This window comes from Manis pentadactyla, chromosome 8, assembly GCF_030020395.1.
Source record: "Manis pentadactyla isolate mManPen7 chromosome 8, mManPen7.hap1, whole genome shotgun sequence".
Classification (NCBI taxonomy): Eukaryota; Metazoa; Chordata; class Mammalia; order Pholidota; family Manidae; genus Manis; species Manis pentadactyla.
The window spans coordinates 43,146,080-43,172,686 of NC_080026.1; the positions used below are offsets into that span (position 1 = coordinate 43,146,080).

A 26,607-nucleotide genomic window follows, 5' to 3' on the forward strand; every position below is an offset into this window, starting at 1 on the left:
AGATTTGCCTCTGTGTGCTATTTTCCAGCTACAGGTCCTTATGTAAGCACTCAGCCTTTTGAGTGAGTATCAGGTAAGGCCTCCTACCCCCTCTCACTGGAACACATCTGCCTTGTTCACTGCCCCAGCCCCAGAGCTGGTAAGGCAGACCTCAGATTTCAGCTCCCTTTCTTGCATGCCTTCCAGTGTGGCCCTGGAATAGATGTCTGTTTGCATGGAGGGAGGGCAGAGAACTAACTGTGTTAGCAAAAGTTGCAGCACCTATTCAAATATGTGGAAAACAACCTGGAAGTAACTCTGGAATATTGTAGAAACACCAACATGATGTCACAAAAGCTATGCATTTAGCCCATACAGAGCCCCTAAACTCTCACCCAAAGTGTGCTTACTCTTAGTTTCCACGCATTAATAACTGTCTGTGGGAGCTCAATTTCCATTTTTTTTACAACAACTTAATTGAGCATAACTCATATGCCATGCAATTCACCCATTTAAAGTATACAATCCAGTGGTTTTTAGTATATTCACAGAGAGTTGTACAACCATCACCACAGTCAGTTTTAGAACAATGTTCAGCACCCCAAAGAGAAGAAACCTATACCAATGAGCAGTCACTCCCTGCTTTCCCCCAGCCTCCCCCTCACTCCCACCGCCCGTCCGGTCCCTGGCAACCACTAATCTATTTTCTGCCTCAATGGATTTGCCTATTCTAGGCATTTCATAAATGGAATCATACAATACATAGCCTTTTGCAACTGGCTTCTTTCATTTAACATAATGTTTTCAAGGTTCTTCTGGCTTGCAGCATGTATCTGCACTTCATTTCTTTTTATTGCTGAATACTGTCCCATTATATGGATGTATTACCCTTTATCCATTCATCAATTGATGGACATTGGGTTCTTTCCACTTTTGGGGTATTATAAATAATGCTACTAGGAACATTGGTGTACACATTTTTGTGTAGGCATTTGTTTTCATTTCCCTTGGGTGTATACCTAGGAGTGGAATTGCTGGTCATATAGAAACTCTATGTTTAGCCTTTTGAGAACCTGCCAGTCTTTCCACAGTGGCTGCACCATTTTCCACTCCCACTAGCAGTGAATGAGGGATGATTTCTCTATATCCTCACCAACACTATTATCTCTGTCTTTTTTTATTAAGCCATTCTGGTGGGTGTAAAGTGGTATCTCATGGTTTTAATTTGCATTTCCCTGAGGGTTAATGATACTGGGAATGTTTTTGTGTGCTTATTGACAATTTGTGTATCTTCTTTGGAGAAATGTTTACTCAAATCCTTTGCCCATTTTTATATAGGTTGCCTTTTGAATATTGAGTTGTAAGAGTTCTTTGTATATTTAGAAACAAGCCCCTTAGATACATGATTTGCGAAATTTTTCTCCTATCACATGGGTTATCTTTTCACTTTTTATGTGATGTGTTGGTTTGGTATTTCTTGTTCACAGCCAATTAGCATGACCTGTGAGGCCTTTAGGAGGCAAGCAGGCAGCCAGCCAGCTGTGAGAAATGTCCTGACACTGAGAGAGGATATGAGCCTATAAACAATCCTATGCAACGGTTCTGTAAAAATAGGGCAAGACCTAAGAACATTCCCTCTTGCAGAACAGGGTGATCCCTGGGTTCTGGGTGAGGATCTGACTGCCTTGGCTTGAAATATACCCTGCACTGGGGAAGGATTTCTACCCCCAGACAATAAAGAGAGCACACTGTGAAGCTGTAAGCTCCGGTAATGTGTGCCTTCAGTCAGAAATATGCGTGGGACCTCTACCATGTACAGCCATGGAACAAACATGGTAACCTCTACCCTCCCGAGCTGACAGGAAGGTAGGAAAGGGCCTGTGCACAGGAGTCGCCAGGCAAGGATGTCAGAGAAGTCCCCAGCCACAAAGCAATGCCCAGGTGTGTATGGCCTTCCACTACTCCATGCCCACTGAGGGAAGCTGGGTGGCTGCTGGTATTCCCACTTTACAGATGGGGAAACTGAGGCTAGAGTATAGGACTTGTCCAGGATCTCCTGGTGGGAAATCATCAGGATAGAATGGATTTTCAGCCTGTCAGACCTGTACTGTCCGTTTCTACAGTTTTTAGGTTTAAGAAAAAAGTTCTATGCAAGAGTTTGTTTTTATTTATGGCTTGGTAATCCCTGGTCGGGCTGTGGGCACACACCAAGTTGCCCAAGGAACAAGAGCTATTGGAGGGTCCCTACAAACTAAGATTCCACCCACCAGGCTATGCTCATGCAGCCCCCTCTTTCTGGAATCCTTTTCCCCACCACCACCACTCACACATCCTTCAAGGCTCAGCTTAGGCCTGCCTCCTGCTACCCAGCTCCTGTCTGAAATCAGTGCCTGGTTCTCAGGAGACCTTGATCAGGTTCATCCTGTGCCTGTCACTCCCTTTGGGCTCATCTCCAGAACAGGTATGGACTTCCCCAGGACTGTAAAGGATCGTTCCCGAGGGACAGGAACAAAATTTAGAATTTCCATTTGTAAATTATAACCTTATCACTGTGAATTTACATTTGTCTATATATGGTTTATAATATGGATAACATTATAGTACACAATTATATTGTAAATATATTTAATTTATAAATATAGCAGTAATAGGAGTGTGTTCCCCCCCTCAACCTCCATTTAATTTTACTGGCCAGATACAATTTAAAAAAGAAGGCTGTGGGCCACCAGGGTACAAGAATTATGCCATATTTCTCTCAGTGCCAAGACCGGCCTGGGCAGGAAAAGTTAACTCAGTCACTCTCTGAACAGGAGGGGTAGAAGGCACCCCAGATGGCCTGCAGGCCATCACTCCTCCATCCAACTGTAGGTGCCATAGCCAGCCACTCCCACGTCTGACCCTGCGGTGACCCCTTTGTGGCTGCAGCCAGGCCCAGTCACTTGATTCTAAAGTGTTGGTTGCTGCCCAGGCAGTAAAGACTGCCAGGCTATTTATGTCATGACTGCCCACTATGAGTGGCCTGCCCTGGAGCAGGCAAGAGCTGGCAGGCAGGCCTGTGGGCCCCACATGGTTCCCAGCCCCAAATACAATTCATGTCATGGCCGTGCCAGGGAGTGGGAAGCCTGGACAGAGCCCCACAGGGGACAGAGACCATGGTTTTTGCCAGCTCTCACCCAAGCCTCAATGCTGGGTTGTCAACAGCTTGGAGGAGAGGTGAGCAGGTCTGTGTGAGCGCTGCACGCTCCAACCCCCTCCACCTCACTGAAATTTGATCCCCTCCCTCCTCTGGACCTGTAAATAGAACCAGGGAGCCAGGGCCCAGCCAGGAGGAGTTTTTCTCTCAACTTCAGGCCACATGGACTGGCAACAGGGGCTCCAGTAGGCCTCTGGGGCCCCCGGGAATTGTACCACCTGTCCTACCTCACCAGCCTGCACACCTGCAGCAGGCCTGGTCTGGGCACTGGGAGGGCAGAATTTTTGAGAGGTGACTATGGCCCAGAATAGGACACACACCTGCCCACCTGCATGGGTACATGCACATGGGCACAAGCACCGGTCAGAAAAGCAGGCTCTGAGCTCGGACACATATTACCTCATTGCAACCTCACAGAAACCCTTGGAGGAAGGGACAGTTCATATCCCCATTCTGAAGGTGAGGGGACTAAGGCCAAATGTACCCAACTCGTAAGTGATGGGGGCGGCTCTGATTGTGCCCTAGCACCTGGGCCCAGGTGGCTCTGTTCCTGCATCAGAGCCATAGAGGAAGAAGCCCAGGGGTGGAAGGCTCCACAACGAGGCCGTTTTCCTGTCCCAGGGACTGAATTTTGGTGGCAAGAAGCACTTGAGAGGTGCTTTATGTTTCATTTCCATTCATCCTATGAGTGAAAGCAGGGCACCTTCCAACTGTAAGTCTGGGCCCTTTATAGATCCCTAGACTGTTGAGTCTGTGGGAGGCTGGAGCCGCTCTGGTGCCCTGGCTGCTAGAGAGGGCACCTAGAGAGGCCTACAGATGCTCCTGTGTCCCGGGGCCGCTGCAGGTGGCTGCCTTCTGCTGCAGCTGCCTCCTCAACTCCTCAAAAGGAAGCAAATAGGAGCCAGGTTCTGAGTAATGAGCCTCAAGAGCCAGCCCCACATGGTTTCTTCCCACCTCCTCAAGGTAAGTCTGGGGTCAAACATTGACCAGATTCAAAGTCTAGGTCTCACTGACTTTTTCCCTCTGGGCTGACTCAATTTTGCTGTGAGGCTATAAACCATTTCAGGCCCTTCAAGAACCAGCACATGCCATGTGTGCCATGAAGGCCCCCTGACTTCTTCACCTTTGGCAGTGGCGTCTAAGCAGACACTTGGTCAAGAAGCCCTGTGTGCCCAGCCACTCCTGGGCTGTGCCCCTTAGGGCCCTTTGTCGTGGGTGGACACCCCCCCAGCACACATAGACACACACAATTGTGAACCACCCGAGAGTAGGGGCCATGTCTTACTCATCCTTACACTGAGAAGTTCTTTGGAGATGGGAGAGAATGAGGAGAGAGAGCAAAGACAGGGAGAGGCCTCAGTGTAGTTAGTTACTGTCCCACCCAATAAAGACAAAACAGACAAAACTCACCTAGGGCTGTCCCTGGGCGGCTGAGGCAGCCACCAGGAAGAGCCAGGGTGTATCTGTCCCAACCCTGACTGACCACAGGGGACATGGGAGGCCTGGGAGAGGAATCTGCATTCACCTTGGTCGAAATTGCGAGGCTGGTCTGGGGGCCTTAAGGCCCCCTTGCAAGGCCCCGTCGTGGCCTCTCCTCCTTAAGGCCGAAGAGGTACTGGCAGGGTCTCTGCATCCTTCCCCTGCCTCATCCTTGCTGCTGGTACAGTAATGGCAAACCAGTGTTTGCTTAATAATTACTGCCCGACATCTACCTGAGTGCTTATCATGCAGCGCGCGAACACTGTTCTGTGATTTACATACATTGTATTCCTACCACCTCCTCATAAGGAAGGTACTGTCTCCCTTTTTTAGCTAGGGAAATGGAGGCACTAACAGGCCTGAGATCCCAGTGGATGGTAGAGTCAGAATTAGACCCAGGCAGTCTGGCTTCAGAGCCTGGGTGCCCAGGACAGCCCTCCCTGTCCATGGACTCAGGGCTGTTTGTGTCCAACAGTAGCTCATCACTATTTGGAATAACATCCTCCTCCCCAGAACCAGACAGAAAACTCTCCCCCATTTTTCAGGAAGGGGCTGTCCCCTTCAGGCCAGCCTGAGTGGGGGGGTGGGGGGGGTCCCAGCTGGTACTTCCATGTCTTTGAGTGTGGCCTATCCATTTGTGGGAGGGCTTAGCAGGCCCTTGGCAGGGAAATGTGTCAAAACCACTTCACAGGTGGGACGAGTGGAGGGAGTTGCTGTGCCTGGCAGAGGCCCTCTGCTCAGCCAGTGTGGGCTCAGCCCTGCCACTCACTGGGGCATCCCTGAATAGTCACTGGGCTCTGTCTTGGCAAGAGGACTCTTGGGGAAGCTCAGGCTGCCCAGGCCGGCAGAACTACGTCCACTCTTCCTTCCATGCTCTGGGTCACCTGGAGCAAGTTCCTCAACCTCTCTGAGCCTCAGTTCCCTCCACTTGAGTTGGGAATAATGCACCCACTTTGTGGGTTCTGTGAGGACTAGATGGAGAGGCCTTAGAGCAGTATTCAGCACACAGTAGGGCACCTCATAAATAGGAGCTTTTGCTGCGGCCACCTTGTAAAATGTCCAGGTCACGGTTTTCAAAACCTTTTAAGATTGCATTGTCTGTCATCTTGAAGCAGACTTTGTGACCTCCATTTACAAAGGTGGACGCTGGAGCCCAGAGAGACACAGGGGCTTGTCCAAGGACACACAACTGGCCCATGGCAGAAAAGGGACACAACCTCGTCTTAGATACTGGACTCCCCACAACTACACCCCTCACCCAGTGTTGAGCTGGTCCCAGGAGACTGCTGTGGAAAGCAGGAAGAGGGGGTTAAAAGCCATTCCTGCTGCTCCACTGGTTCCGGGCCAGGGTTCTTAACCCTTCTATCCTGAGGACTTCATGAGCCTATAGGATGGTGAAGCCTCCGAACTTCTGCTCAGAATAATGCTCTCACATGAATGAATTAACATAGGGTTAAAAAGGAAGACAAGTGTATTTAAGCACAGTTCCTAAAATATTTTTAATGCAATAGTAATTTGCATGTTTCTTTATTAATACATTAAATAAGATCTAGTGGCAGTTCTAATATTTACTATTTATTTTTTTCATTCTCCTCTGCCTTATTGAAGTATGATTGGCAAATAAAATTACATACATTTAGGGTAGACAATGTGATATTTCAATATATGTATGCATCCTGAAATAATTACCACTATCAGTTAATTAACATATCCACCACCTTACATAGTTACCATTTTTTGTATGTTGGAAACACTTTAGGGCTACTCTCGTAGCAAATTTCAAGTACATACTACAGTATTATTAATTGTAGTCACCATGGTGTACATTAGATTTTGTTCATCTTAAAACTGGAAGTTTGTGCCTTTTGACCAATGTCTCCCATTTCTCTACCTCCCAGTCCCTGGTAACCATTTTACTCTCTGCTTCTAAGTTTAAGTTTTGGATTCTTATATAGTGAGATCATGCAGTATTTGTCTTTCCATGTCTGGCTTATTTCATTTAGCATAATGTCCTCCAGATTCTCCATGTTGACACAAATATCAGAATTTCCTTTTTTAAGGTTGAATAATATTCCATTGTATAGAGAACCACATCTTCATCCATTTATCCATCAGTGGACACTCAGGATGCTTCCATATCTTGTCTACTGTGGATAAAGCTGCAGTGAACATAGGTGGAGCTATCTCTTTGAACTTGAGATTGTATTTCCTTGGATCAATACCCAGAAGAAGGATCATATGGTAATTCTATTCTTAATATTTTGAGGAGCTTTTTTCCATAATGACTGTACCAGTTTATATTCCTACCAGCAGTGTACAAGGGTTCCCTTTTCTCTATCCCCACCAACATTTATTATCTTTTGACTTTTTGATAATAGCCATCCTAACAGGTGTGAGGGAGTAGCTCATTGTGGTTTTCATTTACATTTCCCTAATGATTAGTGACGATGAGCACCTTTTCATATAATTATTGATTGTTTGTATGGTTTCTTTGGAAAAATATCTATTCAGGCCCTTTGCCCATTTTTTAATTGGATTATTTGGGGGTTTTTTAACTATTGAGTTGTATGAGTTCCTTATATATTGTGATAATTAACTTCTTATTAGATATATGGTTTACAAATATTTTCTCCAATGCTGTAGATTGCCTTTGAATTTTATTGATTGTTTCCTTTGCTGTGCAAGAACTTCTTAGTTTGATGTAGTCCCACTTGTTTATTTTAATTTTTATTGCCTGTGCTTTTGGTGTCAAATCCAAAAACTCCCTGCCAAGACCAATGTTAGGGAGCTTTTTTCCATGTTTTCTTCTAGGAATTACATGGTTTCAGGTCATACTTCCTTTTTGAGTGAGTCTTTAGCCATTTTGAATTTATCTGTGTGTGTGCTGTAAAATAAGGGTCCAATATCATTTTTTTGCATGAGGATGTCCAGTTTTCCCAGTACCATTTATTGAAGATACTGTCATTTTTCCATTGTATATTTTTGACATCTGTGTCAAGGATTGGTTGATTACATATGTGTGGGTTTATGTCTGGGCTCTCTATTGTGTTCCACTAATCCTTATGGAACACAGTACCATATTGTTTTTGATTAGTATAGTTTGTAATATAATTGAAATCAGGAAGTGTGATGTCTCCAGCTTTGTTTTTCTTGCTCAAGATTGCTTTAGCTACTTGGGGTCTTTTGTGTTTTCATGTAAATCTTAGGATTGTTTATTTTATATCTGTGAAAAATGCCATTGGAATTTTGATAGACATTGCTTTGAATCTGTAGATTGTTCATTTTAACAACATTAATTCTTCTGTCAGTTTCTTTCATCAATGTTTTTTAATTTTCCATGTGCAGATCTTTTACCCCTTTGGTTAAATTTATTCCTAAGTATTTTATTCTTTTTGATGGTATTGTAAATAGGTAAATAGTATTTTTTCTTAATTTCATTTTTATTCATTGTTAATGTATACAAACATAACTGATTTTTGTATCCTGCAACTTTACTGAATTAGTTTATTAGGTTTAACAGGTTGTTTTTTTTTTTTTGGTGGAGTCTTTGGAGTATTCTATATATAAGATCATGTCACCTGCAAACAGATAATTTTTATTCTTCTTTTCCAATTTGGATGTCTTTTATTTCTTTTTCTTGCCTGATTGCACTCACTAGGATTTCCAGCACTATATTGTATAGAAGAGGCGAGGGTGGGCTTTCTTGTCTTGTTTCTGTTCTTAAAGGAAGAACTTTCAGCTTCTCACCATTGAGTATAGAGTTAGCTGTGGGCTTGTCATATGTGGTCTTGATTATGTTGAGGTACATTCCTTCTATACCTAATTTGTTGAGAGTTTTTATTGTGAAAGTATGTTTAATTTTGTCAAATGCCTTTTCTGGATTGAGATGATCATATAATTTTATCCTTATTTTGTTAATGTGGTATATTATGTATTGGTTTGCATATGTTGAACCAGCCTTTATCCCAGGGGTAAATGCCACTAGATCATGGTGTAGGATCCTTTTAACGTGCTGTTGAATTTAGTTTGCTGGTATTTTGTTGAGGATTTTGGCATCTGTATTCATCAGGAATATCGGCCTATAATTTCCTTTTCTTGTCATGTCTTCATCTGGCTTTGGTATCAGGGTAATGCTGGCCTCATAAAATGAACTAGGAAATCTTCCCTCCTCTTCAATTTTTTGAAAATGTTGGTAGAATGAATTCTTAATTGTTCTTGAAATGTTTGGTAGAACTCACCAGTGAAGCTATCCAGTCGTAGGATTTTCTTTATTGGGAGATTTTTTTATTACTGATTCAATCCCCTTATTCATTATTGGCCTGTCAGATTTTCTATTTCTTCATATTCAGTCTTTATAGATTTTATGTTTTTAGGAATTTATCCAGTTCTTCTGGGTTGTCCAACTTGTCATATAATTGTTCATAATAGTCTCTTAGGATCTTTTGTGTTTCTGGAGTATCAGTTGTAATGTCTCTTTCATTTTTTATTTTATTTGAGTCTTTTTCTTTTCTTAGTCTAGCTTGTCAGTTAGTTAATCTTTTTAAAAAACAGATCCTAATTTTTTTTTTTCTTAATCTGATTTTTTTCTTTGGTTTTCCTAGCCTCTGTCTCATTTATTTGCACTCTGATCTTTGTTGTTTCCATCCCTCTACTAACTTTGGACTTCATTCCTTGAAAAGTGTAATGTTAGGTTGTTTGAGATCTCTCTTTTTTCTTAATGTAGGCATTAAGCTATAAATGTCCCTCTTATAGCTGCTCTTGCTGCATCCCACAAGTTTTGATAGATTGCATTTTCATTTTCATTTGTCTCAAGATATTCTTTGATTACCCTTTTGATTTCTTCTTTAGCTCACTGGTTGTTTAGGAATGTGTTGTTGAATTTCCACATAATTGTGAATTTTCTAGTTTTCCTCCTATTATTAATTTCTAGTTTCATACCATTGTGATCGGAAAAGATACTTGATATGATTTCAATCATAAATTTGTTAAGACTTGTTTTATGACCAAATATCTGTTCTTGAGGAGTTTCTGTATATGTGAGGAGAATGTGTATTCTGCTGCTGTCAGATAGAATGTTCTGTATACTCTGTTAGGTCCATTTTGTCTAAAGTATAGTTCAAATCCAATGTTTATATACTTATTTTCTGTCTGTATGATCTATCCATTGTTGACAGTGAAGTCTCTTGTTCTTATTGTATTGCTGTCTTTTTCCCCCTTCACATCTATTAATATTTGCTTTTTAAATCTAGGTGCTCCTATCTACCATAATTTTAAATTAGTTTAAGTAGTACTTAGGGAACTCATTTATAATTAAATTTATGATATGACATTGGTCAGTATTGGTAACAAACTCACAACTGCTAACACTACTGTGGTTTGTTACTTACATTCATACTTGAAGGAAATAGCAAATTTCAGTTAGAAGCTGGTTACAATTAAAACATAATTTTTCCCATCCAAGTTTACTATAAACTCCTGGCCCAAGTTATGGGCCTTTCTTCCATGTTAACTTGTATCTCAGGTTCAGTAAAGGAGATGCCAGGGCACCCACCCAATCTCAAGGTCCCATTCACTGTCATGTCCCACTCAAATCCCACCCTCAGAGAATAGGATTTCAGTGTTCATTCCTTAATTCAGCAAACATTAAACACCAACTGTGACAAATGGTGAGATCCAAAGTCAAATAAGAAGAAGTTCCTACTTTAAGCTGCTCATCTTCTACTTAAGAAAGAGCATCCAAAATGCAAAATATAAGCAAGCACAGGAATACGTCCACCTTCCTGATAAATAACACCCAGTGAAGGTGAGGTTGGGGTCACTTCTGGGCAGTAACACTGTTATCACATAATCCTTTTGAAAAGAAGTATGGCATTGCATAGCATTGATCGTGAAAATGCCATACTCCTCTTTCTCAGCATTCTCACTCTTGTGAATTTGTCCCGAAGAAATAATTCAGGGCAAAGGACAAAGAGTGGAGGCCAGGGCAAAGGACAAAGAGGAGGCCACTCCTCTTCCTGAATGGCTGTCCTCCTTGGGAAGGGGCTAGGTCTCACTCAGTTTGTCCCCCATCTAGCACACGGTAATGCTCACGAAGGCCTGCTGAGTGAATGCAGTTACAATAGACAAGAAAGGGAGGTGGTAGGAGGGGTATTCCAGGAGCCCTCCACTAACCAAGCTCCTGTTTTCTCTTCCAGCCACTGAAATACTCAGAAAGATGGACAAACCACTGATCAGCCGTCGCCTGATGGACAGTAATGGCAGCCTTGCTGAGGCTCCCAGTGGGGCCCCCAACGTGGGCATCCTGGGCAGTGGGGATTTTGCACGTTCCCTGGCCACACGCCTGGTGGGCTCTGGCTTCAGTGTGGCAGTGGGGAGCCGCAACCCCAAACGCATAGCTGGGCTATTCCCCTCAGCCACACAAGTAACTTCCCAGGCAGAGGCAGTGGTCTTCCCTGAGGTCATCTTTGTGGCCATGTTCCGGGAGCACTACTCTTCACTATGTGGACTCAGCGACCAGCTAGCCAGCAAGATCCTAGTGGATGTGAGCAACCCCACAGAGCAGGAGCACCTTCAGCACCGTGAGTCCAATGCTGAGTACCTGGCCTCCCTCTTCCCCACTTGCACAGTGGTCAAGGCCTTCAATGTCATCTCTGCCTGGACCCTGCAGGCTGGGCCAAGGGACGGGAACAGGCAGGTAGGTGCTGGGGGCTACCAACCACCATAATAATAAATATAAATGACTAAGTTCCACTGAGGACCCTCAGTGTGCAAGGCTCTTATGTGTATATTATCTCAACTTATCTCACATCACCTCAAAGTTCCATTTTTCAGAGCAAGAAACTGAGGCTCAGAGACCTTAATGCACTTACACCAAGTCCTACATCTGGTGAGCTGGGATTTGCATCCAGTTCGTATGAATCTGAAATCCATGTTCTTTCTTTTATGGTAACTTGATTTCCTGGGGAGCAAAGAGGAAAAGGTTTATGTCTTTTTATTATTGGGATACAAAAGGGAGACAAGACATTGCTTTAGAACGAGAATTAGAAAGAAGAAAGTAACACACTTATGTTCTAGGTCCTAAGGAAGCAGGCTTGTCCCAACCTTTATCTCCTTTATCCCAAGGGCTTCCAGGAACTAAGCCGATTTCTCAGAATAGCCAGCAGCAGGTTTTTGTAGGAGTGAAAAATGGCTCCAGGGCACAGCCAGAGCTGCGTGACAGTTCTTGGCAGGAGGAGCTCTTCCCAAGACAAGGTGATTTTTAATGCCAAGAGGCCACCTGTGTTTTCCTGGAGGAAGAATGCCAGGCTCCCTGTGTGCGTAAAAACTTTGACTAATGAGTCCATCCCAGATGCCTCCTCTGCCCAGCTCCATGCCAGACTGTGGGAGAGCCCACTGGTGCCCAGCCCCTGCTGACTGGGAGGCCCTATGTTCAGCCTTCATCATGGGACCCCCATGTGTGAAGAGGTGAGAAGAGTAGTTGAGTGTTGGGCAGCAGGGCCTGGAGGGAACAGAGCAGCAGCAGTTAAGGAAAACTTTCTTGGCCTGATGCTACCACATGTTGTCAGGCACAGAGGCAGGGAGGGCATTCAGGTGGATGGGACAAAGGCACAGTGGTGAGAAATGATGCTCCTAGACCTGTTTCCTCACCTGAAAAATGGGGACCATGGTACAGACCTGCAGGTTATGGCGAGGCTGAGGGGTCACATGTGTAAAGCCTGGCACATAGCAGGTGCAGAGTCAGTGCTGGGAGACCGGACTGATCATAGCAGTGTCCTCAAGGCCCATGGAGCGTTCAGGGGTCTGAGGACACCAGTGTCCTGCATGGGAACTTCCTGGGGCAGTGAGCTCTGAGGCTAGGCCTGGCTTGAGGAGGCCTAGTGTTTGGCCAAGGGCCATAGGGGACAGGGGGACATTGTCAAAGGGGATACTTCTGGACTGACGGGTGGGGCTGCCACCACAGCAGTATGTTCTGGGCTATATGCAGAGCCCAACTGCTTAGCAACTTCCAGGGCTGGCCACAGTCCTCAATATACCTAGTCCAAGTCCTCTGGTGGTGCCTAGAGGTGCATTTTGCTTGTGGATGCTGATGCCTATGAACTGGCAAAATGCTCACTATTAGGTAAGTCCAGGTGCCCTTCTTGAGTAATGGGCAGCTGGGTCACAGACTGGGAAGCCACAGGGGGTGGAGGAAAGACCCCTGGTCTGGGAATCAGCCCCCTTCTGCTTCCACTGTGCCCTTCCATGGCAGCTCACTGGGCATGGCAGCTCACTGGGCTACTCAGTGAGGAGTTTGCCAGCTGCTCTCTGAGGCCCCACCTGCCCCTGCGGCCTGTGACCCCATTTGGATCCCCCTTTGCTCCTCCCCACAGGTGCCCATCTGCAGTGACCAGCCAGAAGCCAAGCGCACTGTCTCGGAGATGGCACGCACCATGGGCTTCACGCCTGTGGACATGGGATCCCTGGCCTCAGCCCGGGAGGTGGAGGCCATGCCCCTGCGCCTCCTCCCGGGGTGGAAGGTGCCGGCCCTACTGGCCTTGGGGCTCTTCATCTTCTTCTATGCCTACAACTTCATCCGGGATGTGCTGCAACCCTACATGCAGGAGGGCAAGAACAAGTTCTACAAGCTCCCCCTGTCCGTGGTCAACACGACACTGCCGTGCGTGGCCTACGTCCTGCTGTCGCTGGTGTACCTGCCCGGTGTGCTAGCAGCTGCCCTGCAGCTGCACCGCGGCACCAAGTACCAACGCTTCCCCGACTGGCTGGACCACTGGCTGCAGCACCGCAAGCAGATCGGCCTGCTCAGCTGTTTCTGCGCTGCCCTGCACGCGCTCTACAGCTTAGGCCTGCCACTGCGCTGCTCCCACCGCTACGAACTGGTCAACCTCGCCATCAAACAGGTACAGCGCCCAAGTACAGGAGCGGCAGTGACTGGGGAGCAGCCTGCCAACTGCCATCTGCTGATTCTGATAGTGCCCACACCTGCTATCCAAGATTTTGTGTATCGGTGAACAAAACATGAAATTGCTATGACCATAGGCGCAGCCAGGAGGGGAGACAGACAAATCCAGCTGTGAGTTACAGGGTATTTAGAAGGTGGTGAGTGCTAAGGAGGAAAATCAAGCAGGGGAGAGCAGTGGGGTGCAGTTATAGAGGGATGAGGGGAGGTCCTGCTGAGTGGATGACAGGTAAGCGAAGGTGGCAAGGAGGGGACTGAGCCAGCAACAGCCCAGGGAGGAGGGAGAGCCCTCGGTGGGAGCTGGCTGGCACACTGAGGAGTGATCAGAGGACCCTGTGGGGGGCCCAGTGGGAGGGCGATAGGGGAGGCCTGAGAGGTGAAACCAGACCAGGGAGGCCTTGGACCCTCAGGTGCCAGCAAAGGGGTGGTGATCCGCCTGATGTTTTAACTGGCTCTCCCTGGCTGCTGAGCAGAGAACAGACATTAGGACGTTGCAGGGCAGACGTGGGAGACTGGTAGGAGGCTGTGAAGGAACCTAGATGAGAGGCCAGGGAGTGGGCAAGAAGGTATTAAAGGCATATTTTGAAGCAAGAGGGCACAGCATTGCAGAAAAATCCACAGGGTATGCGGGTGGTCAAGGATAACTCCAGGTTTTTTACCTGAGCACCCAAGGGGTGGAGGTGCCATCAGTTAAGATAGGGAAGGCTGCAGGGGCTTTTGGGGGGGGATGGTAATTGTTCATTTAGGAAACCCATATTGTGCTCTTTTGCCAGCAGGATTCCTGGGAAATGGGGGCCTTCAGGAAAAGCCAGGTAGCAACCCAGGCACCATCAGCTGGCATGTGCACCCATAGAAACGTCCCCCTGATGCTCCCTCCTAGTTCACAAGTTCACAGGGCCTGATTCTGAGTCCAAGCTCACATCTGTAAGCAACACTGCCTTTCTTTATTTTCCGCAACCTGCTTAATTCCACCTCCAGCCCCCAGCCCCTAGCAAGGCACAGGGTCCCGCCCACCCAGGATACTAGTTACCCGATAGAGTTTGGCCTAGGTACCAGTGAGGCACTTCTCATCCACCCCCCTCATCCAGCCCAGGTAGGCCCTGCAGTTTCTGTTCTTGTTGGGAAGCTGGCATCTTACTGAGGCAGGGCCCTCCCCAGGCACACCCACCATCCAGCCATCCCCTCAGAGGCCAAGCTGCCTCCCAGAGCAGGACTGGCCAGCAAAGGTGGGCTGCTTTCTGTGAACCCCAGACCTCACCCCCTACTCACTCCTGGGGCCCGCTCCCTCTGGCAGCTTCTCTAATGCTCTTGTCCTTCCGCACCCACGGACTCCTAGCATTAGCGCCCCTGTGGGCTTAAGGCACCTAAGAGAAGGGAAGAACCCTAGCACTAGGCAGGACATCCTGCTTTCTGCAGGAAAAACAAGTCCAAGTTAACATATGAGTAAATGACCCCAGAACTCAGGCCATTCACTCACTCATTCACTGAGCATCCACTCTACCAGGCCCAAGGGCCACAGAATGGAATAAGACATAGAATCTTGTCCCCTGCTTTAGGTGGCAAGGTGTGGCATGCAGGCCTGAAGGCAGGAGACTAGACTCCTGTCCTTCAGCATCACTGATTGGATCAAAGAGAGACCTTGACCTTGAGCAAGTCACAGTCCCCTCTTTTGTCCTCAGGACCTTGATGCTGACAGACATCTCTCTGAATGCTAATGTTTTTGATGCTCTTTGATGATATTTTCTTACTTCTAAAAAGAGCCAGCCTGCTCAGCAGGAGGCTCTGCATGGCTCCTCAGGGACTGGCACAATGCCTGCTCCCCAGGTGACAGCAGATAAGGGGGGCACATGTTTCAGGCAGTGAGTGGGGAAGGAGGTAATGCCTCCACCCCTTGGACATAGGCAAACCCCTGCACCCTCTCTTCCCCTACCCACCCCCCAACTGCCATTCTCTAAATTCTTCAGCCTGCCGAGTCTTTCCTCAATGATGTGTTAGCTCAGTTTTGCAGTGCTGCAAGTCCCAGGGTGCAGAGGGGTGCATGCAAGGCAATCCCCCAGTTCCCCATCCTTCTGGACCCCAGTGCAGGCTGCCAGGCCACTGTCAGTCCCACAGAACAGGATTGCTCTCAGGAACAACAAAGGCCTGCCATGCAAAGGGGCTTAACCTTGTGCCACAGATTCCGGAGGGTGTGTCTGGGAAAGGGAATGGTAGAGGGAGGGGGGGTAACACAGAACAAGCAGACCAGAAGTAGCGAGTTACCAGAACCTGAAGGTGAGCCCGCGTGGAGTTTGCAGGTCAGCCATGCCCTTGGGCTCTGAGACAGCAGTTCATGCCTGATGTGTGACTTTACCAGCCTGCCCTGGCTGCCCTCCCAGGGTCTCCAGGAGGGCAGGCACTCACCACCCTGCTACCCTACTGGGCCTTTGGGGAAAGGGATTGCCCTTAGCCTGGACTCAGACACTCTCCCAGTCTCCTTCCACCCCTGAGGCTACAGATTTCAAGGCAGAGCTGTATCCCAGCTGTATGGAGAACCTCTGAGGCCCTATATATTGACAGTATCATTACCTACAATGACTAATATTTGTGTGGTGCTCTGTGATTCACTTGTGTGGCCCCCTAGAAATGCATTTCAAGATCACAAAGGTCAAGGTCGAGATCAAAGTAAATGTTTAACCCACACATTGTTGTCTTCTCCCCCTGACCACAGATCTAGTCTAGGCTATTGGAGAGAACTGCCTAACACTGTCATTTGACCATGTCACTGCGAAAAAGCACTGATTCCCCACTGTCCTTTGGGTAATGAAAGACCTTTCACGATGCAGCTGTGCTCTCTCCCAGCCTCATCTCCCTGTGACATGTCACACTTGGGTCCCATACTGTCCTCTAAATGAGCAGAGCTCATTCCTCTAGTCCCAGACCCCCTAGCCTGGAATATCTTGACTGTCTGACAAACTCCTGTTCCTCCTTCAAAGACTCTACCTCCAGTCTATCTCCCCCATTTCCCATACCCACCTCTGCAATCTGCTGTATTTTGTCCACAGCCCTGTGATTCTTCTTATGCATCTCTTTGTAGTCATTTATTTACATGTCTGTCTTCTGCCCAACTCAGAGTTCCATGACTGCGTCTGGCACCCCTTGAGGTCCATGGTTTCTAACACAGATTTCCAGTGTATGTTTGCTGAGTGGCTGATTGTTAAATTGGCCACCATGAAGCCAATACCAGGCATCTCTTAAAAGGAGCACATGTAGAGCTTGGGGCAAGAACCAGTCTAACTTCCCAGCTGCCATTAAAACAACATCAGTAGACATTTATTATATTAATCACCTACTGTGTGCCAGTCACATGCTACTTGTTTCACAAACATCCTTTTAGTCCTTGGCAATAACGCTGTGAGAAAGAGGCAGTAGTGTTATTATCCGGGGAAGGGATTTTCCGGGGTTTCATGATTGCTCCCCAGTGGCAGTGCCAACATTGCAGTCGAGGTCTTGGGACTGCAAAGTCATTCTCCCACGGGAGGAAGCTGCCTCTTCAGCATCCTGCCCTCCTCTTCTCCGGGTTTAGCTGGTGGTCAGCCCCACCTATCACCCTCCCTTGGGACTTGGAGAGGGGCTAAAGCTACAGCCTCACTGTCCTCCTCCTGCCCCTGGGTCCTGCAGGGTCTAACCACAAGAAAGGACTGTCCCACACAGGAATGCCACCATGCCATCTTATTGATCAACACCCTATCCTTGTCATCCTCAAGGTGGCTGACTTGATCAGTTCTGGATGTGGGAGGATTAGTAGGGAGATGGAGAGCTGTTACATCTGTGCAACAGTTACCATGTGTGACTGGTCACTGGGGGAGCCCTCAGTACCGTACTGTGGCTCTGTCAGCTGGGTAAGAATCCCACAGGCTACTGAAGGTGGCCAGGATCCAGGTCCTCGTGCAGGTTCCCCCCATCCATTCCTCTCTTGCCCACCTCACCCCACCCCTTCCTGGTGTCACTGCAGAGTAGAAATATTAGAGGAAAAAAAACAAGACATTTTGCAAGCTAATGTGGTATGTATGTGTAATCATCCAAAGTGACTTGTGACATTAACCGCCTGATCTTACCAAAATGCAGAAAGGAATGACTAATGAAGTTTATTTGAAGAAGAAACTTGCAACAAGGAGATGACTTATTTAGCAGCAGTTAACACTGTGAAGATGTGAGTAAGCCTTCTTTGGACTCAGTTACACAGGAGACCTCTGGCCCTCTGCAGGCCACACTTTTCTAGCTAATATTGACATATTCTTGGTACACAAGCAAAATCATAGGGTTTTAGACCATCCTCTTTCAACTCTCCCAGTAAAGAAATGGGCCCAGGGCTGGAACTGCCCAGAGTCACACATGACTAGTGGTCAGGATGAGAACCTGGGTCCCCGGACCCCTGGGTTTGTGGCTTAAAGATACCAGCATGAGCCATTCTGTCCTAAAATAGAACAGAAGCAATAATTTTTTTCAAATTGCAGGCCAAGTACCCAATGGATGGCATTTTCTCATAAGCTTTTCAATAATTTTTGCTCAGCCCACTAGATTCATTTTTAATATTATTGCATCTGGTAAATGAGCTTGGGTTATTTTTTTCCTGCTAAAATACTTTCCCAAAAACCTGTTTGAGTTATTCTGTTTTTTGAAGCAGAGACTTGTCTACTTAAATATAGTCTCATTTCCTAATGCAAGTATGTTCCTTGTTCTGGCGGTAGAAGTAAAGTACCAGCATTTCATGACTTCTCTGACTCCTTACTCTCAGAGTCAGAGTTCTTGACTTCCAAGAACTTTGCTATCTGGTCTAGTCTAGAAATGGTGGTTTCTGATGGAAGGACCTTGATCCAAGTGCTTCCTTGTGTGTGTGAGCAGGGATGGGAGTTGCTCAGCTGTAAGGAAGCTCCGAGTGGGGAAGGAGAGTGTAAAATTCTCCAGGTCTGCAGGGGTTCCCTGAACTGTGTGTCCCTGGAGCTCAGTGGGGGATCCCAGAGCTCTGTGTGGGCAGGTATCCTTCTCGGCAGCCCAGGGCCTGGCACACAGTAGGTACTTCATGAGTGCTCACTGGTCAGCTTGATGAATGGATGTCAGTCTTTGTTTTCTGGCAGTAGTTGAGCTAAAGCTATAATCCTCAGAGAGCAATGGGGAGCTGTGTGGGAAGATGGCAGCTGAGAGCTTTGAGCCAGGGACTATTAAGGAGTTTAGTGTTGGTGTGTGTCTATGTGTGTCCTGAGTGCAAGCCAGTGCTGGGGACAGCTTGGGGCACCAGGAGGGCAAAGGGTCCAGGGTGAGACAGGCTGGAAGGGGCAGCAGGCAGCAGAGGCATGAGCCCACTGGGATGAAGGGATTCTGAGCTAGGAGAGCAATTCCCAGCCAATTCTGGGTCTGGGAACCAGAAAACTGGTAGTGGATGAAGGGTCTTGTTGACGTCTCTGACTGCTTACTCTAGGCTCATGGGAATGTGCTGGTTGGCTGGCCCCAGGCACATTTGTGAAAGCCATGGGGAGGGAGCCCACGTCTTCGGAGCCAGACTGCCTGGGTCCTAATTCCAGCTCTGCCATCTACTAAGCCGAGTAATCATGGGGAATTTGCTTGATCTTTGTGCCTCATTTCATTCATTGGTGGAATGGGGGTAACAGTGACCTCCACTGTGTGGAGCTGATACCTGAAAAGCACTGAGAACAAAGCCAGGCACAGGGTGTGTGTGTCTCCCATCCTAAGGTACCCGCTCGCCCACATCCCAGGGCTCAGCCTTGCCGCGGTGCTCATGGGTTTCCCTCCATCCACATCAGGTCTTGGCCAACAAGAGTCACCTCTGGGTTGAGGAGGACGTCTGGAGGATGGAGATCTACCTCTCTATGGGAGTGCTGGCCCTCGGCACGCTGTCCCTGCTGGCCATCACCTCACTGCCATCCATTGCAAACTCCCTCAACTGGAGGGAGTTCAGCTTCGTTCAGGTAAAGTGGCTCTGCCTCTGCTAGTGAGCCTCAGTCGGGCCTTGGCTCTGCCCTTGTGTGCAAGCACCTCCCCTCTGCAAAGCAGCTCTGGCTTTCATAGGCTTTCATAGTCTGTATGACAGGACCGCTCAATCAGATGCCAGAGCCTTCTAGAGCCTGAGGGCCCAGCCAGATCTCCCAAGTGGCTGCCTGGGGCAAGCTCGTCCTCATGACATCTGGGGAAGCCCAGGTATAGGCACATGAAAAAATTAGACAGAAGCCCAACTCCCAGACTATGCATTGTTTCTACGTTCTTGAGCTTCCCGACCAGAATTCCATGACATGCAGTCACTGGGCATGTAGCTGGCCTAGCAGGGAGGGAATGAGCCTAGCCAACCACTCAGCACCCTCATCTCAACCCTGCCCTGTTGTTCTCGTTAACCCCTTGATTCATGCAGGGTAGATGGGAGGTGAGCTTTAGGATCACCAGTTTATAGGGGATAAAACACAGCACTTCCCAAAAGACACCATTACTATGAAAAATCTAGAGAACAGGTCTCTAGTCAAATGAATTTGAGGAAAGATTTGCTTCCCCCTAGGAGATTCGCAGTGCACCTTGGCATGTCAAAGATTCTGGTAATGTCTACAACAAGCAAGCCCTGATAACCTATTAGAACATTAGTGCCCTCCCACCCCCACCTTTTTCAGAAAACAGCTATCTACACTTCACAGAACACATTTGGGGGGATGCCACTTGTGGCAAAAGGTTCACTGCATTTATTCATTCAGTAAATGTTTATCCAGCACTTTCTGCATGCCAGGCATGGTGCTAGACCTGGGGTGCAATTGGGAGCAAGACAGACAGAGCCGTTTTGCTTATACAGGCAAGCAAGGCATCTCGCACTATTCCCTGTGCAGAGTATATGGTCAACTCCTGAGTGCTGGCAGATTAACTCATCCCCTCTCATGGATGGGCACTGACTAATACTGGATTCTGCCTTCGAAATTGTATTAGAGGAGAGAATAGCTATCATATCCACCCCCGCTGTCAACAGAAATCTGTCATGTATTTTCTCTGTGCAGTGAGGACACAGTGGAGGATTCAAAGAGGGACACTGACAGTGCAGTGCTCTTATGTAATCCAAATTAATTGTCCCTGATTGGAGATGCTCACATATCCTAGAACAAAACACTGTTGTGGTTGTTTTTTAAAAGCATGTCGGTTTCCGAATCTCACTGGCTCTGCTCATCTCAGAAGGTCTCTGAAGGAGTGCTTAGGGTTGACACATGCCAGCATAAGAGGGGGAAAAAGAATTTTATTTATCTGACACTAATCCTCATGTGTTGTACACTCAAATCTAGGATTTTTCTGTCCCTGCCTGGAGTATCCTGGGGTGCATGTTTTATCCACAATTAAAACAGACTTCAGGTTGCTCCCCTCACCAGAAAGTTGCTCCCTTAAGCAGCTGTAGATTACAAGTCCCAGCTCTGGCTGCCAGAGAAAGCCAGGGGATTTGATTTTGTTAGCAATAGCTGCCTGGGACCTCTGCAGCATGCTCTGCTTTACATACTGAAGAGTTGAAATACAAATACAGAAGTCCTTCTGCCCCTGCAAGAGCAGGGAAGTTGGAAAGTGAAGAGATGGATAGAAAGGCAGGGTTTTGCTCATGGAAATTAAATGTCTGCATTCTGTACACAAAAAAATAGACCTGACATGGAGGAGGAACTGTCCGCACCTAGGAGTGGGCGTTCCAGCTCTACCTCCCCGCATCCTAGCTCTGTAACCATGGGCAGGTCACGTCTGCTCCCTGAGCCTCACTTTACACTCTTAAAAAATGGACTTAATGCCCTACAGAAATGCTGTGATCCACTGTGAGGATGAGGTGTGAAAGAAAAATAAAGAGCATTTTGCTATTATTCCTGAGGCGTGTGACATTTCCATTATCTCTGACTAAGCTACCAACTGCCTGCTTCTGAGTTCAGTAGGAGGCAGCAAAGAAAGGCTGAGAGAATCCAACCCTGAGCCTCAGAATGGTCCAGGGCAGCATTTGCAAATTGTGGTTGACACTCACTGGTGGGTCATGTAATCAGTCTAGTGGGTCACAACCAGATTTTTTTTAATGAAATAGTGTAACAGAATGTCAAAAAAGTCAGAGTGCTTTACATGTTCTAAATTTTTCAGTTGTATTGATTCCATAGTTATCTTTACATATGTGGCGTACCTGGTTGTGTACTGTGCAGTAATGAAAAATGTGCCCAAAAGGTTGAAAGCTGCCACCCAGAAGGTCGAAGTCACCGAATTGTCTTGGAGAACTACAGATACCAGGCCCAGCCCTGACTTATACACGGAGATGCCCAGGGATGCGAGGGAAGTCTGTTTTGGCAAGCTCCTTGGGTGTTAGGCATGCATGATGCAATATGTGGCAACCTCTAAGGGGGGAGTGGGGGGACATGGGCTGTGGAGCCAGCAGACCTGGCATTCCATCCCAAGGCCACCACTTACCAGCCCTGCACCATTAGACAGTTTCTTAGGCTCCAAGAGCGTCTGTGTCCTCACTTGTGTCTGTGTCTACCTCCTGTGATCATCAGGAGGATGTGTGCTGCGGACATATAAAATGCACAACACCTGCACCCAGTAGTGCTATATGATTTTTCATGTAAGCTTGCAACCTTTTCCTGTAAAGTTAGCACTGCCAATGAGGCTCTCCCCAGACCCCACTTCCTTCCCCAGCCACAGGTGCCCACAGCAGGGCACTAAGGCTTAGAAACTAGATGTGGGGACACTGTGGTTCTCAATGAACCTGGCATGACCCCTGGGTCTATAGTGATTTTAGCTAAAAGTCATCAAAACAGCATGTTGATCCCACAGAGGTGACTTGTGCTTATGTGTATCCTTTTGTTCCTGAGGCTGTTTTCAAAGGTTTTGATTTTGGTTCTTGTTATTGTTTTGGTTGGGTTTTGGCAGTGCTGACTGCTTCTAATTAAGCCAGTTAAGCACTGTTAGATTGCAAAATACCAGCCCTGTGCAGCTCACAGAGGACTTAGGGTTCTGCTCTTAGCAGCTCAGTTCTGCCCTAGAGTTAGAGGCACTTCCTGTGACTGCCTGAAATAATGACAGAGACCAGCTCTGAGCCCAGCTTTGTGAGCAACACTCAAAGCCCCTTCACAGCGTTGTATTTGGGCACCAGCTGGAGCCCACAACCTGGCTATTTCTTTTCTGCTAACAAGATTACATGTAATAAAAATGGCCTTAGCTTGGAAGGGGATGGCGGTAGTGGTGGGGCTTAATTGCCTCATGACGATGTCCCCCTTTCTTTGACTTCCTTTGGCTATAAAGTATTCCAAAGGGGAGCAAATTTTAGGGAAACAAACTTGCTGGAATCATCCAGGCTTCCCACTGGGTCTGGAATGCCAAAAAGGAGCTTTGTTATTGGCTGGCCTTTGGCTGTGAGCACGCCCTGTGAACCATTAGCCTAAGGCTGGGGCTTCCTGCCATCTGTCACCATGGGATTCTGGATGGCAAAAGGATGAGGGTGTATGATTGGGAGCAGCATCTCTATACTGTCCCACTGCATGTCCCAAGTGCCCAACACAATCCACTCTCCAAATTAGGGGCTGAGCATGGTGGGGCCCATATGAGTCAAATGCCAGAGTTCCAAGGCATGTCACCAAGGGAGATGGTGAGGCTTCACTGGGATCCCAGGGTTAGGTTCCTAGCCCTGGGCGGCTTCTCATCACTGCAGGGTCTGGGAAAGGCCTGTGGTGCAGCATGGGCCCATCAAGGCCCTCAGTGGCCTTTGTCAGAAGGACAGATAAGACCAGGTCCATCCCAATCAAACAGCCTGAGCAGAGGACCCATGAGGGTTTCTCAGCCTGAAGCCAGAAAGGCCTGGGTGACGACAGTCACCTAATTGAGTGGTTCTTACCCCTGCTGCACATTTTCATCATCCCCAAACTTCTCCAAGTTACCACTCTATAACAATTTAGTCTTCATGTCTGGAACGGGGGCTTGGGCATGAATATTTTTCTCAAGCTCCCCAGGTGATTTTACCATGCAGCCAGATTTGAAAACCACAGTCTCAGACTGATAAACTCTCTGGGATAAAAGGCACTTCCCAGCCTTCTCAACAAAGCCCAGGAAATCCACATGAGTTAGGGGAGCAACAGTTTGCGACTGGGCAGCTGGTGGGGGAACATCAGGGTGGTTGTCAGGCTCGTTCAAGATTTATCCCTGATGGTCAGTGTTGGGGACCTTTCCTCCCCTTCTTCAGTTTTTTTTGTGTGTGTGTGTGTGTGGTAAAATAACAACACAAAATTTGCCATCTTAGCCATTTTTGCAGTTTAGTGGCATTAAGTACATGCACATTGTTATGTGTCCATCACTACCAACCATCTTGAAAGTCTTCATCTTGTAAAACTGAAACTCTGTCCCCATTAAACAAGAATTCCCATTCTCCTGCCCCCTAGATCCTAGCAACTACCTTTCTATTTTCAGTCTCTATGATTTTGACTACCTCATATAAGTAGAATCATATGGTATTTGTCTTTTTGTGACTGGTATCTCACCTAACATTATGTCCTAAAGATTTGTCCATGTTATAGCATGTGTCACAATTTCCTTCCTTTTTAAGGCTGAATAATATTCCATTGTATAGAAATATCACATTTGCCTATCCATTCATCTGTTGATGGACACTTGGTTGCTTCTATTTTTTAGCTATTATGAATAATGCTGCTATTGAACATGGGTATGCAGATAATCTCCTTGAGACTGTGCTTTCAATTCCTTGGGGTATATACCAAAAGTGGGATTGCTGGATCATTTGACAGTTCTAGTTTTGATTTATTGAGGAATCACCATGTTGTTTTCCACAGCTGCACCCTTTACATTCCCACTAACAGCACACAAAGGTTCCAATATCTCCACATCTTCTCAACACTTGTTTTCTGTTTTTTTTGAAAGTAGCCATGTGTAAAGCAGTGCCTCCCTGTGGTTTATTTGCATTTCCCTAATGATTGGTGTTATTGAGCAACTCTTCATGGGCTTGTTGGCCATCTCTGGAGAAATTTCTGTTCAACTCCATTGCCTGTTTTTGAATTGGTTTTTTGTTTTTGTTGAGCTTACAAGTTTTCTACATATTCTGGATGTTAATCCCAAATACTTTCTCAGTGCTGGGATTTTTAACTGCAGTCTTCAATATCAGAACTCAGAAAATGTTGGTGTGGTTCAGAAGTTGCTACGAGATTTGGAATTCTTGATAGGTAAGCGGTATGGATTTGCTTACATGTGACTCACAGTCAAGGAGGCTTCCATCTGGGAGTTGACCATTTCACTATGATATATGAAGTAACAGTGGGTATTAGCACAGAGCCAGTCATGGCCTTTCCCATGAGCCAAGAAGTTGTTAAGGATGGGATAAAAAGATCCTTGAAGTGGTCACAAAGCCAAGGAGAACCAGAGTTGCCCAGGAAGCATAGAAACTGGGGATTTTTTGGCAGCTAGTATTTTATTTGGGGTCAAATATGTACCTGGAAACCTACCTATGAGCTTATAGTGCATAGCCATGAGAAAACATTTATAACTGTTTTTAGTAAAAGCTTTAGCAGCAATTCTTCTGAACCATGTTCTTCCACTTATTGAGGTTCACCCTCCTGGTGTTTGTTCTGGAGTGGGTCCAAGCAAAGTGTCCCCACACTAGGGAGGAGTGAGAACGAGGCACGGGAGGGAAGCAGACCCACTGAGAACTATGGCTGCAGGGAGCAAACAGGGCAGCACCTCTCAGCCGAGCCCCTGGATCAAGCTGACGAGCTGGCTGGCAGGAAAGCCAGGAGGTCCAGCCACAGCCTCTCTGCGGAAAGCTCAAAACCAACCTGTAAAGAGCACCCTGAGGTACCGTCATGCTGCCATTTCCCTTAAGCTGGTCCAGTGTCTCCTTGGAGAAAATGCGTATGTTTTCGCTGCTTGATGAGTCACTGCTGTTTTCATTCCTTACGTAACACAGGGCTCTCCTGCCCCAAATCTTTCAGGTGCTCCTCAGTGCTTCCAGAATTCCATCAGAACTGCCCCGTGCCTCTCCTCCCTGCGCCCATCAAGCCCCAACCCCTAGGGCCCTCTGCTCTCCATCACTGTCTGCCTCCCTGCAGGCTGGGGGATGCTCATCTACACAGCACCCCACCACCACCACCACACCTCGGACTATAGCTTTTGAAATCACACACTTCTCACTGAGGCTGATGAAAGGCTTGCCCAGTGTCACAGTATCAGTCAAGATTAGCTCCAGCAGCAGGGTCTGGAATGCCTCATTTGTAGCCTGCAAGAAACCTTACATGCAAAAGATTCCAGAGGTTGGAGTTAGAGCTCAGCACTTCTCAGCTATTTCTACAATCAAAGTTCCCAGAGAGAGTCACGTCTGTATAGCGTTTGGGATGATGAAGTGCTGCTTTTGCCTGGAGATGACCCACAGAAGCCCCCACGTGGCTTAAGGCTCCCCTTAGGAGGCCTGACCATTTCTGCTTGAATTTGTGATGGTGTTGGCCTCCCCACAGTCACTCATCTCCATCCTAGCAGGAGAATGATCCTGGTGGCATTTCCAAGTGGGGTGTTGATCATAACTCAGTACATGGGCAGGAGGTGAGGGTGCCACACCCACAGAGAGCACCCATATGGTGCCATGGGCCTTGCACACAGCATCAGGCCCCTGGAGCCACCTTTACTGTTGGTGCCAAAACCACATGCCAAGCTTTTTGGTTTGTGTTTATCTTTAAATCAAAGTCAGTTTACTTTTTTATCTGGCCTTTTCTTAGGCCATATATTACCTATGAAATTATGACTTTGGTAAACTGGCAGACATTTGTTACTCTCATATATGTTAAAATATACATGAAAGCAGTCAGATGTTTTCAAACATCTTCAAACTTAATAACACAGTTTGGGGGAAAGCATTATTTTATTGAATGCTCATGAATTAATCCTTATACACTCTGAGGACAGAAGCATTATTTCTTTTTTCTTGGGGAAACTGAGGCTCAGGGCATTTAGGTAGTAAAAAGATCATGCA

General features: G+C 47.0%; 1 protein-coding gene across 5 annotated transcripts in view; it reads left to right on the plus strand.

Annotated features, from left to right (window-relative positions):
• The window catches only part of STEAP3 (STEAP3 metalloreductase), a 40,955-nt gene that overhangs the window by 11,422 nt on the left and 2,926 nt on the right, over positions 1 to 26,607 (plus strand). For 3 of the 5 annotated variants that reach the window (XM_036886622.2, XM_036886624.2, XM_036886623.2), the window contains 3 exons: positions 10,846 to 11,345; positions 13,021 to 13,548; positions 19,406 to 19,570. In XM_036886622.2, coding sequence (XP_036742517.2) covers positions 10,846 to 11,345; positions 13,021 to 13,548; positions 19,406 to 19,570 — 1,193 coding nt within the window. Of the gene's footprint in view, positions 1 to 9,574; positions 10,455 to 10,845; positions 11,346 to 13,020; positions 13,549 to 19,405; positions 19,571 to 26,607 lie in introns of those variants that run through there. The other 2 variants (XM_036886625.2, XM_057505689.1) reach the window with 2 other exon arrangements.